The following is a 12,938-nucleotide window of genomic DNA, read 5'->3' on the forward strand; positions in this document are numbered from 1 at the left end:
TTAAAAAGGGCATTTAAGCCATATATAACTTGAAAAAGACCTGATAAAGATAAAGAAGGGAAAATTAGTTTTGAAAAGATAACCTTAGTGTACATGCTAATGTATACCTGAGCAATGAATCAGAACTGGTTCATATCACATCTAACAGCAGCTTAGTATACTGCTCATAGATAAAATGCTTATATTTGTAAAAGCAAATTTAAGAGCAAACATACATGCCATACCTTAAAATAATGATACAATTTGTTATGTAAACTGCATTCAAGACGAACTTTTACATGACTGACATTCCTAGTTTCTGCCTGAAAAAAATACATAACCAGTAGTTTTATAAAATAGTTCAAGAAATTGAAATCTAGAGGAAAATAAGGAGAAACCGATAATATCTAAGTAGAACAAAAGGTTGTGTCAAAGTACACAGAGTAGTACTTTCTTCTGTATTAAAATCTTGGGCTGGGTCTCTAAATACTGGACCAAAGGCTGCTGATCATAGAAGCCTTTCATTATATACTGTATACAATATACTTCAGATATTGTAAGAAGATACAAATGGCATGTATGCTTTTTAATATTGTAATTTATGTTATTTGTGTTTAAATAATAAGTAACCACTTGAAAAAGTATTTATAATTTTGTAAAAGCAGATTGTCAGATGTACTTATTGAAGAGTTTGCATACAAAATATAAATTATAAAAACATTGGTCCTTACCTGATACGCTCATTTTCTGGTAGAGTAGAGACAGCAGCCAGACTGGGTATGCTCCGTCCATTAACCAATCAGACTAAGTCTACACTTATGATTCATCGGGCCCTTGTGGCTCCTCCCCAGTTTCAGATGAAGGAAAACTGTAGACTCAAGTGAGAATTGTGAGCAAAAAATGAAAGTCCATAGTCACTGTATCTCTCTCCTCCAGACAAGGAATTCCCTTGTGTGACCCATACCAGGGCGGGGCTGGCTGCTGTCTCTACTCTACCAGAAAATGAGTGCATCAGGTAAGAACCAACGCCCATTTTCCTGTTATTGTAGAGACAGCAGCCAGATTGGGACGTACCAAAGACTGGGCTGTCCAGTAGGGTGGGAAATTGTAAAAAAGGTCCATTAGGGCACAAGCACTTGTTGCAGCACCCTGCACCCATAGGCCTCGTCAGCCGATGCATACTTGTCCAACTTGTAATGACGTATGAAGACTGTGGGAGACACCCAGGTGGCCGCCTGGCAGACTTCTTCCAAGGTGGCTTGAGTGGACCAAGCCGCAGATGTCGCAGTGCTGTGTGTAGAGAGAGCTCTAATGTTTGCAAGGACCTGTATGGATTGAAGTTCATAAGACAGTTTAATACAAGCTCTTATCCAGCGCCCCAGACTAGACGATGAAGCCTTGGTACCTAAGGAGGCCTGGCGAAAGGAGATGAAGAGAGCTTCCGAGTGGTGGAACGAGGCGGTGCAGTGGATGTAGATCTTGAGGGCACGATGTATGTCAAGAGTGTGCCACTTGCGCTCCCTCTCATGATGAGGAGACAGACAGAAATCAGGTAAGGTCAACTCCTGACCTTGGTGGAAACAGCTATTGACCTTTGGTATGAATGTCGGGTCCAGTCTTAAGACAACTCGGTCTGGATGGAACACGCACAAGTCATGACTGAAAGAGCAGCCAAATCAGAAATACGTCTGGCTGAGGTTACAGCCACCAAAAACAGCATTTTAAAGGACAACAGTTTCAAAGAAGTGAATCTCATAGGTTCAAAGCGCACAGAAGTCAAAGCCTCTAGGACACGAGGTAAGTCCCAAGTCGGATATCTATGTATGACAGGGACATGCAGGTTGGATGCTCCATGGACATGCAAGTTGGATGCTCCATGGAGAAATCTCTGGATCAAGGGGTGAGAAGGTAGATGTTCGGATGCCAGGCCGCCCAGAACAGAGGCCAGAACGGCCACCTGTCAGCGTAGTGTGATAGGGGTAAGTCCCTGATCAAGCCCCCTCTGCAGGAAGTCCAATATCTGCGGAATGGATGCCCTAAGTGGGTCAACAGTCTGGTTGGAACACCACAGAGCAAAAGTCCATCACGTGGCATCATAAATGCGGTTAGTAGAGTTTCTGCGTGGTGCCTGAATGGAAGCAATGACGTTGAGGGAGAAGTTATCGGCTGTTAAGGCTTGCCGCTCAATCGCCATGCGGTTAATTGCAGCCACTGGGGATCAGGATGACAAACTGACCCTTGGTGTAGAGACAGGAGAGACCATGGGATGTGCCATGGGGTGGAGATTGACAGAGTCACTAGGTCAGCATACCAAGGCCGGCATGGCCAATTCGGTGCTAGCAGCAACAGTTCTGCCTCCTGCTCCAGCATTTTTTGAATTACCCTCTGAATGAGGGGAAGGGGAGGAAACGCATACAGGAGACCCCTGGGCCACTGGCATCTGAGAGCGTCTACTTCTGCCATGGGGTTCATGAACCTCGAGTAATAACTGGGTACCTGGTTGTTGTCTGCCATCACGAGCAGGTCTAGGACTGGGAGGCCGAACCATAGTGTCAGTCGATGGAAGAGGTTCGGATGGATTCTCCACTCTGCCTGATCTATCATTGTCCAGCTCAGCCAGTCTGCTTGGACATTGGAGACCCCTGAGATGTATTCTGCCCTGAGAGATGACAGGTGAGATTCCGCCCACTGGCACAACAGGTTGGACTCCTGCATCAGGGACCAGGAACGAGTTCCCCCCTGTCTGTTTATGTGTTCCAGTGACGTGCAGTCAGGTGAGGCAAGTGAGGCACAGCTTCACCACTCTCATCATGAAAAGAAAAAAAATGTGAAAGGAAAAAGGCAAGAGCTGAGGTCAGGCTGAGCTAGTTACTGCCTCACTGTGGATGACTCTGCTTAACTGTTAAAAAAAGCCTCTTAAAAAGCACCCTCTACTATGAGGCAGGAGAACTGCATGCGTACTACAGCATGGCTCTTTGCCTGGCTTCCTGCCTCCTCCTGTGGTCTCCTCACTGGTGCTCTCCCTCCCCAAGTGTAGTGACTTCCTCTCCAGGCCCCCATTCATTTCTCTCTCTCACACACACAGCTGGATAAAACTATATAAAAATCTAGCCCAGCTTCCCTGATTACAAGTTTGAAAAGGCAACGTGGCTCCACCTGCAATCAAACTACACTTGGGGAGGGAGAGCACAAGCGAGCACTGAGGAGACCACAGGAGGAGGCAGGAAGCCAGGCAAAGAGCCATGCTGTAGTACACAAACTTTCCCCCTTTCTTTTGGAAGGCTCTGATCGGCTCCCTCCGGCTTCTCTGCCTCTTCCCTCCCCCCAGCCTGCCAGCAGGAGGTGGTGGGTGGGCTTTATTGTGTTCCAGGCATTTCCCACCCAGACAGCAGGCTGCATTTGCAATGGTGGAGGTGTTTGGGGAAGGCAGCAGGGGAATGGGGGGGGGGATGGCAGAGGAACTGCTTTCAAGCCACTGGAAAAGATATCCAATCCAACTTTTTTGTGTGTGTGGGTTTGTTTGAGAGTGAGTGAGAGAGGGAAGTGGGTAGGAGAGATAGTCCAATCCAACTTCTGTGTGTGTGTGTGTGTGCGTGTGTTTGAGAGAGGGGGAGGAAGGGAGAGAGGGAGGAAGGAGGGGAAGGGAGAAGAAAAAGAAAGAAGGAGCAAAGGAGAAAAACAAATACTGTCGCTTTAAATTGGAACTGAGCATGCCTGGCTGTGGAATTCTGGGAGTTGAAGTTCACAAGTCTAAAAATATTTGAAACCCAGCACTGTGTCAGTGCCTCACCAGTCATAAACCTCACCGCACGTCACTGATGTGTGCCTTGGTCGTGGTATTGTCGGTGAAGACTAATATGTGTCAGGCCTGAACTCTGTGGTGGAAGTGTCTGAGGGTGAGGCGAACCGGCTGCAATTCTAGCCAATTTATGCTGTTTTGGCTCTCTTCGAGGGACCACTGACCCTGAGCCAGTCCTGCATGTGTGCCCCCCATCATGTCAGACTTGCGTCCGTCGTTAAGTGTGAGACGGCACGGCTCTCTGAACAAGGTCCCTTGCAAAATCGCGGGGGACTGCCACCATTTGAGAGAGTGTAATACCTGTCTGGGAAGGGGGACCCTGAGAGGAGAGCTGCCCGTCGGCCTTTTGATGTGGAAGCATGAACCATTGAAGGCTCCTGCTGTGAAACTTGGCCCACGGGACAATCCTGAAGCAGGATACCATCTTGCCCATGACTTGGGAGAGAAGAAGGGATGCCTTGTGAAGACGTAGCACCTTCCTGACAAGTTCCCTCAGACTGAGAATGCAGTCGTTGGATAGGAATACCCTCTCCGCCATGGTGTCTATCAAGACCCCAAGATGGAGAAGGTGAGTGCTGGGAACAAGGTGACTCTTTTTGAGATTCACCCCGAACCCGTGATTCCGCAAAGTGTGAATGGTGAGGGCGAGATCTCTTTCTGCCTTAACCAGAGACCTGGACAACAAGAGGATGTTGTCCAGGTAACAGAGAATCTGAACTGGGGATGACCTGATGTGGGCGGCCAGTGCTGCCAGTACTTTTGTGAATACCCTGGGGGCAGAGGATAGACCGAATGGAAGAGCTCGGTACTGGAAGTGCCTCCCCCATAGGGGAAGCGGAGATATTTTCAGTGGTGTATGAAGATGGGGATATGAAGGTAAGCTTCAGTCAAGTCTACCGACGTGAGGAAATCGCCTTTCCGGACCACCTGGAGGATGGTGTGCAGAGAATGCATTTTGAACCGCCGATAATGTGGCGGTTCAATTTTAGATCTAAAATTGCTCTCCATCCCCCGGAATTTTTTGGTACCACAAACAGGTGGGAATAAAAACCCTGCCCTTCCTGATGGGGAAGAACCGGTTGGATGGCCCGGATCTCCAACAGATGCTGAATGGCCTGTTCCATCAGTGTCCTCTTGCGAGGACACCGAGAGACCAGGCATGACATGAAGTGTTCCTGGGGGATGGAGAGGAATTCTAGCATGAGACCAAATTTGACAGTTTTGAGTACCCAATTTTCTGTTGTGGTCTCCTCCCAGTGGTGGGCAAAGAACGCCAGGCGGCCTCCGATCAGAAGAGAGTCCAGATAGTAATTTCCTACGTGAAAAATGGTGGTTGCCCCCTCCACGGTAAGATTTCTTGGAGGGGAAACGCTGTGGGTTTCTATTGGACCTGTCCTGGTGAGATCCCTGTCTGGGAGTGTAGGATTGGAATTGTGGATGGGGGAAGGAAGGTCCCCCGTCCACCGGCCAAAAAGGCGACCTCCTATAGAAGGGAGCGGGCCGACTGTCCTGTTTCTTGTAGATGGATGAAAGGACCTTGCGCTTGTCTTTAGATTCCGTGAGGTAATCTAAGGGATTACCAAATAATTGGGTGCCACTGAATGGGGAGGCTGCTGCGCCACTTGGTATGGACATCCGCCTGCCATGGCTTGAGCCAAAGCAGATGCCTGGCCGTGACCGAAGAAGCGAATCTAGCAGCATTAAGGGAAGAATCAGCTGCAAATTTCAACCGCTGTCCTGATCTTGTTGAGATCCCTATGTGATCTAGTGTCAGTAGGAGCAATGCGCTCCTGAAGCTGTTCAATCCAAACCAAGGCACCCTGGAGAAAAAGGAAGTGGCCATAGAGGCCCTAACAGCCCAGGCCACAGCCTGATAGTTTTTGACTAAGGTTTGATCTGACCTTTTTTCCTCAGGCTTGAGAACCTCCTCAGGGGCTCCAGAGACCACAGTAGGTGAAGACAGGGCTGCAACTGGTGCGCCCACTGGAGGAGTCTCAAAGAACTTGGTGAGGTCTGGTGCAATGTTGTAGAGATGTTTGTCAAGGTTGGTTGGCTGTGGGCCTGTGCCTAGAGACTCCCACTGCTTCTGGATGATGTTCAGGAATATCTTGAGAACAGGGATCACCTCTTTTTCCACTGTGGGTTCGGTGAATGGGGTACTGGGACGCTCAGTTGAAGCCAGTTCTGCCGCTTTATCCTGTGAAGTAGAAGCTGAAGCAGAAGATGGTAAGTTAGCAGCTTTAATGGCCTTAAGTAGAAGGGACTTGAAACGATCAGTTTTGAATAATCCAGTAAAGGCAGGGGTATCTGGGGTGACCACCTCGTCAGACAGGTCTGAGTCCCGCAGGTTATCTTGCTCGCCACCAATTGAGGCCTGAGAAGTAGAGGCAGAGGGATCAAGTTGCTGACCCGCAGCAGAAGATTTATGCTTATGGCACTCCAAACGGCTGCTGTAGAGTTCATGCCTTTTTTTAAAGCTTCCAAAATGGCCGACTTTTTTCCTCTGAGGCTTTTCCTACCTGCAAAATGGCCACCGAATACCAAGTATGGCCAGGCGATCTGCAGAATGGCCACCGGACTCGCCTGGAACTGCTGCGTGCAAAACAGCCGGTCGCGTGTCCCTCCGACTGCCCAGAATCAAGGAGTGCCGCGGGGAAACAGCTGTGGAGCCGTAGCTCATGAGCTGGCCGATCTGATTGCAAAGCAAGCTTTCTGAGAGAACTCGTGGCCGCAGGCAATCAGACGGCTAAGGAGAGGCAGCCAGAGATCAGTTTCGAATTTCCTTCCAATATGTAGAATAAAGGATTATTTAAGGTACCAATTTAAAGGAGCAACAAACATTTTTGGAAATATTCACCAATTAAAGATATAATTAAAAAATTTGGAGGAGAGATCAATTCTCACAGCCAGTCCAGGTTGGACTGAGTCTGAAACTGGGGAGTAGCCGCAAGGGCCCGATGACATCATAAGTGTAGACTCAGTCCAATTGGTTAATGGACAAAGCATACCCAGTCTGGCTGCTGTGTCTACGATAACAGGAAAATATAATATTTAATAAATTAAAATAGCATTGTTGCTCATTCCATTTCATTCTTACATTCAAAGTTTCCACAAGGGGGAGCTATAAGATCTTATTTAAATTCTTTCTATAAGCACTACATTTTGTGGAAATATTAATACCTAAGGTCCAAATTTGTGTTTATTAGCACCTTTGTTAAAATACAGTGCAGGAGAATCAGCAAGACCTACAGTTATACACTGAACAAATATTTAATAAATCAGTATAATGACTAGTAGACAACTGAAACAATCAATGCATCTTTTAATAAACTAGAAACTATTTATGTTGTCATGGTATAGAGTAAGCAGCCTTGCTATATTTAAGGCTAGTAAACATCTGTTACCACGTTTAATTTAGCAAACCTGTTCCCCTTGCTTCTGCTACATCACGCAGAGCCAGTGATCGAGTTTGCATGATTTTTTCTATTTAAAATAAGATCCAAACTTATTATCGTCCTTTTTTCTATGTGTATTAAGAGTATATGAAAGTGTATAAAACGTACACTTAAAAAAAATATTTATCCATAAAGCAGTCAATAAAACACTTTTTTTCCTCATTAAGCTAGAACTTTTTTAAAAAAGTTCATATAGCAGTCCATAGTTCTAGCTCCATTATCAATTTTTCCTGTTTGCAAAGTGGGAAGCCCAGCCCTTAGCATGCAAATCACACCCTTTAGTTATATTCTTTCACATATAAATCTAATATTTGTGTTCTACAGACTTCAATCCATTTTTATTCTGTCCAAAGTTTCTAAAGACAATGACACAAATGGAAATAAGGGGGGGAAATCTTGGAAAACACACTGATTCGTGTGCTGAAATTCACATTGCTGCTTTTCCTGCTCTAAGGTGGTCAGTCAGTATGCTAATTCAACTAATTCAGTTCTGGATAACAATCCATTATAAAATGGCCAATCACTACTGATCAATTATAGTGCTTCAGTAGAGAAGTGCTACAAGGAACGACCCAGATTTCTTTCCAAGCTGAGGTTCACACTTAGCTTTTCAAATACAAATCACCAAATAATACTCTAAAACAGTGTTTTCAATCTTGGCAACTTTAAGATGCATGGACTTCAATTCCCAGAATTCCCCAGACAACATGGCAGTTGAAGTCCACACATCTTAAAGTTACCAAGATTGAGAAACATTGCTCTAAAAATATTGTTTAAATTATTAAACAAATTAAATATTATTTGCAATTAAACTTAATTAAAATTAAATATGTGATTACCCAAGTCCTGAATTTAATTATTTCTCTGTATCTATCGCATTAGATATTGCAATGTTTAGAAGCATGCAGCTAAGGAAATCAGATTGTGTATTTCATAGTATTACATAATACTATGTAAAAGAGCTTAAGACTGCTTTATGATATAACTTTCTCAATGTTGTTATGAATAAGTAGCAGCAGCAATCAATGTAATGAAATCCTTAACACTATTTCTTTGTAAGCAAGTTGAAAAGACTTTTAAAAATCTCATTAAGAGATTCTCTCTCTGACAGTATCTTATTTAAGAGTTATGTACCAAGCAGGTTTGCGTGTCAGAAATTTTGCCTGCTTAAATTAGCTGGTGAAAGTGAATGAGAATTATGTCAAAGCATGGATGCATGAGAAAGCAAAACAGATAGCTTTATTTTTAGAGCAAAAACCTCAGCACAACGGAAACATACTTGTCTGCAAAACCACAGCCTTTAGTTATCAGTTACTTCATCAACAGGGTTATTTTTCCCCACCATTTACAAATTCCCCACCATATTAGAATCTTCAAATTACATTACCCATTTTCAATTCCAGGTCACACTTAAAACTCCAGTTAATACTGTAGTTAATAATAAATAAGGACATTAAGAGTAATATATATTTAAAGGAATACAGTACCAGTGTTTGTGAGATCTGAATACTATTGATATGTGGAAGCAGCAAATAAGTGTTTGCTAACTCCTGTCTAGAATCTTCTGAAATGGCCTCTGAAGTTCCGGTTCCAAATACCTAGTGGAAAACTGCATGTTATATTAAATATTTCCAACAATAAATATAATAAAGAACTGCAATCTTTTATAAACACTTTTAGGTAAAGGTAAAGGTTCCCCTCTCTCATATGTCCTAGTCATTCTCGACTCTAGGTGGCAGTGCTCATCTCCATTTCAAAGCTGAAGAGCCAGTGCTATCCGAAGATGTCTCCATGGGTCATGTGGTCGGCATGACTAAATGCCAAAGGAACACTGTTATCTTCCCACCTATTTTTCTACTTGCATTTTTACATGCTTTTGAATTGCTAGATTGGCAGAAGCTGGGATAAGTAACGGGAGCTTACTCCGTTACACGGTGCTAGGGATTCGAACTGCCGCACTTTCTGATCAACAAACTCAGCGTCTTAGCCACTGAGCCACCACGACCCAACAAACAAACACTTTATATAATGCTATTTTAACAAGATGTTGCTGTATTAAAACAGCAAAAAGATATTGTTTGCAGTAAACATCTAGTTTATAGATGTTATAAATAAAATATTTTTTCAGGAAACTTCAGATTCAACTAACCAAATTTTATTTAGAACATCACAACTACTCTCCCCTAAACAACAAATAAGCAGTCCTAAGTATAGGACAGAGATAGGGAACGTTTTCTTAACCAGACTACCTGCAGGTTCAAAATATGTTCATTTGTAATTTTTTTTAAAAAAAACCTTAATATATCAAGTTTTGAACATATTCATGCTGCCCCCCCCTTTTGTGTGTGTGTGTGCGCGCGCGCGCATAAAATGTGTTTTACATTTAATAGGGATGAATTTAGCAATATTTAGAGTTGAGGCATTCAAGGGTCTAACATGAATTTGGATCTGGCATGGATTTATTTATTATTATTATTTCACCTTTATTATTTTTATAAATAAGCGGTGAACATACTAATTCTTATTCTTATTCTTCCCACAAGAGTGAGTGTGTGTGTGTGAGAGAGAATTATTATTGTTGTTGTTGTTGTTGTTGTTGTAGCTTAGGGAAATAGAAAATTGAGTACAGTACACTACAAGAGCCCTCATCTAAATTACAAGGCCTGTGCCGCTACAGTGAGAGTACAGAAAAGTTGTTGCTTCTCTACTCTTGTGACGCTTTTTAGGGCTACATGAAGAGGGCAAACGGTATATCAACTTTCACTATTTAAATTACAATTTGGTCTGTTTCCTTGTTTTACAAAAGTTAAAGCTACAGGTATTCCCCAAGCTTGGGTATTTATCCAAGTTCCATGCTAGTATAAAAACTAGGGCTGTAACCAAAGCATTATATTCTTTTATTTATTTATTTATTTATTTATTTATTTATTTATTTATTTATTTATTTATTTATTTATTTATTTATTTATTTATTATTTATTTATTTATTTATTATTTATTTATTTATTTATTTATTTTTACCATACAATCCTTAACTAACTCAGAAGCAGAGTCTCTCTTTATCAAAATATTATATATTCTTTTAATATGAAATTGTCCTTGGTCCCTAATTTGCTCAGTCAACTCATCATACGTATTCTCAATACCTATCCTCATATCTTCCTTAAACCTAAATTGTAACTGTTGATATTGAAACCAAGTCTGAACAATCTTTTTATCTTTTAGTTCATCTATCAACTTTAGCTCCCAATGATTATCTACCCAATCCAATAGTTGGGCATATGTAGTTTCATCGTGCCTCTGTGTTATACTAATATTTTCTATCATATGCCTTGGTATTACCCAGTCAGGAATCTTACATTGCATATTTGGCTGATACTTCTTCCAGACTCTTAACAACGCAGACCTGTATATATGCGTTCTAAAAACAAAATCCTGCTTTTTACCATACATTAAATACGCATGCCAACCATAAAGCAGATCATATCCTTCTAGATTAAGAATTCTCTCCTCCGTCACAAAGCATTATATTCTTAGATGACATGATGCTGAAGTCTTCATTATAGTGTGTGCATGTGCAGAGTTGCCAAATGAAGGGAACAGCTAAGGAACAAGGATCAACTTGGGAGTAAAGCCACAGGTGGATGGTGAATGGCCCCTCCCATAGGGAATAAAAGAGGAGTGAAAGGGGAGGGGTGTTTGCAGGAGACAATTGGTTCATTCCTGCATTCTTGCCAAGTATTGCAGCCTCTGAAAGATATCGGCCTGGCCACTCTCCAAGCCTGATAAAGGTCAGTAATTGTGAACTATCTTGAAAGACTATGGGCCGGGTATTTGCTGGAGACGAATTCATTGTAAATTAATTAATAAATACCGAGACAAGGACTTGGCTTCACCCTGCTGGGGAAGCCTAGGTCAGAACACCTGGTAGGAAAGAGAGGAAGGAGTGTCTGCTTTGCTCCAGCATAGAACTGGTTAAAGAGGCATCTATGCAAACTACAGACACACGCCTTTCGCATGCCAGCTTCTGACACCCAGTAAGACCAATTCTGCAATTAAACATAAAAATGAAGCATCATAACTGCTTGTAGAATGAGTCCAGCGTAAAGCCTAGATTGTGTCCTCATAACTTACAAAAATAAATCAAGGCCAAATAGTATAACACAGTTTAATATTATGTGAGATGAATATCAAAATATTAAAATTCCCAACAAGGCTACTTGTCTTTTAAAAGATATTTTTTAAAAAATTCCAAAAGATTATTCTTTTCATTCTTTTAATATCCATGCAAAACCCTTTCATGATAGCAATGACTAGAGCAGCAGATACCTTTAAATATCAACTTCTTGCGCAGCATGTAATGTTCTGCAAACTGTATTTGTTTGGACCGTACATCTTTGACAGCTTTCTGTTGTTGGTCCATTACACCATCATTTGAAATTAAGAATGTTCTGTGTCTTAAGCTGGTAAATGAATAATTACCTGATATGAAAATATTCCATGAGACGAGGTATTTATAAATAATGAACTTTCAAAACTGCCTTCTTCTATTGGAAGAAAAAGTACTCTGAAATAAATTTTTCCCATTGCTGGAATCACCTACAAATAAAATAAAAAGCATCTGATGTTCAATATATTAAATTGCCATTAATTTATTACACTTATAAATTACAAAGAGACAGTCATTACTTCTTTCTTCTATTCTGATTAAAACTAGCCAAGATATACTCATTTGAATATCACTTCATCAAATCTAGAACCAACTCCCAGAAGTATGACACTGTTCTTCTACAACCCATAGGAAATTATTGTCTTCTAGGTATCATAAAGAGTCATGGTGGCATGGTTGATATAATGCAGTACTGCAGGCTAACTCTGTCGACTGCCAGGAGTTTGATCCTGATGGGCTCAAGACTCAGTCTTCCATCCTTTTGATATCAGTGAAATGGGGACTCAGATTGTTTGGGACAATATGCTGACTTTGTAAACCACTCAGAGAGGGCTGTAAAGCATTGTGAAGCGGTATATAAGTCTAAGTTCTATTGCTATAATAGTGGTGTTCTACCGTGTTTCCCTGAAAATATGACAGGGTCTTATTTTCTTTTTACTTACAAAATATGGCCTTGGGCTTATTATAGGGGAGGGCTTATTGTTTTGGGGTTGCCGGGCGGCTGCTCCCTTGCAAACTGGCTCCCGAAGAGCCGGGCACAGCCTCAGGGGCGAAGCAGCAATGAGGTGACCAAGCTCACGAGCAACCACCTGGCAAACCCCCTCTCCAGCCGGGCAGAGCACCATTCACTAACCTAGGGGGTATCTCTAAGGTGCCAAGCCACGTGGCGCTCTGCCCACTACCCAGCTCCCGCGGATTGGCACATTAGGGATACCCCCTAGTTCAGTGCATGGAGTTCTACCCGGCTGGAGAAGGGGATTGTGCGAGCACCTGTTCTGCCCCCAACAGGCATGCCTCTAGCCTCAACATGTCCAGGCCCAGCTCTCCCTGCAGCAGCCCCCACCGCCGCACTCCGAGGTTCCAAACTCCAAAACTTAGCTGCCAGGTTTTCCAGCAGCGGCCGCTCTAGGAGTGCGCTCTACGGTTGTAGACTGGCTGCTGGAAGACTCTCTGTCCAGAAGACTCTCTTATAGAGAGTTACAGCAGCCAGCCCACAACCATAGAGTGCACTCCTAGAGTGGCCGCTGATGGAAGA

General features: G+C 42.8%; 1 protein-coding gene across 5 annotated transcripts in view; it reads right to left on the reverse strand.

The window, feature by feature from the left end:
• The window catches only part of TMEM131L (transmembrane 131 like), a 92,505-nt gene that overhangs the window by 33,923 nt on the left and 45,644 nt on the right, over nt 1-12,938 (reverse strand). For 4 of the 5 annotated variants that reach the window (XM_081959105.1, XM_081959104.1, XM_081959106.1 and 1 more), the window contains exons 6-8: nt 11,716-11,832; nt 8,721-8,831; nt 225-302 (exon numbers count right to left, since the gene is read on the reverse strand). In XM_081959105.1, the coding sequence (XP_081815231.1) occupies nt 225-302; nt 8,721-8,831; nt 11,716-11,832 (306 nt within the window). The remainder of the gene's footprint in view (nt 1-224; nt 303-8,720; nt 8,832-11,715; nt 11,833-12,938) is intronic. The other variant, XM_081959107.1, reaches the window with a different exon arrangement.

This window comes from Natrix helvetica, assembly GCF_964273705.1.
Source record: "Natrix helvetica genome assembly, chromosome: 7".
Lineage (NCBI taxonomy): Eukaryota > Metazoa > Chordata > Lepidosauria > Squamata > Natricidae > Natrix > Natrix helvetica.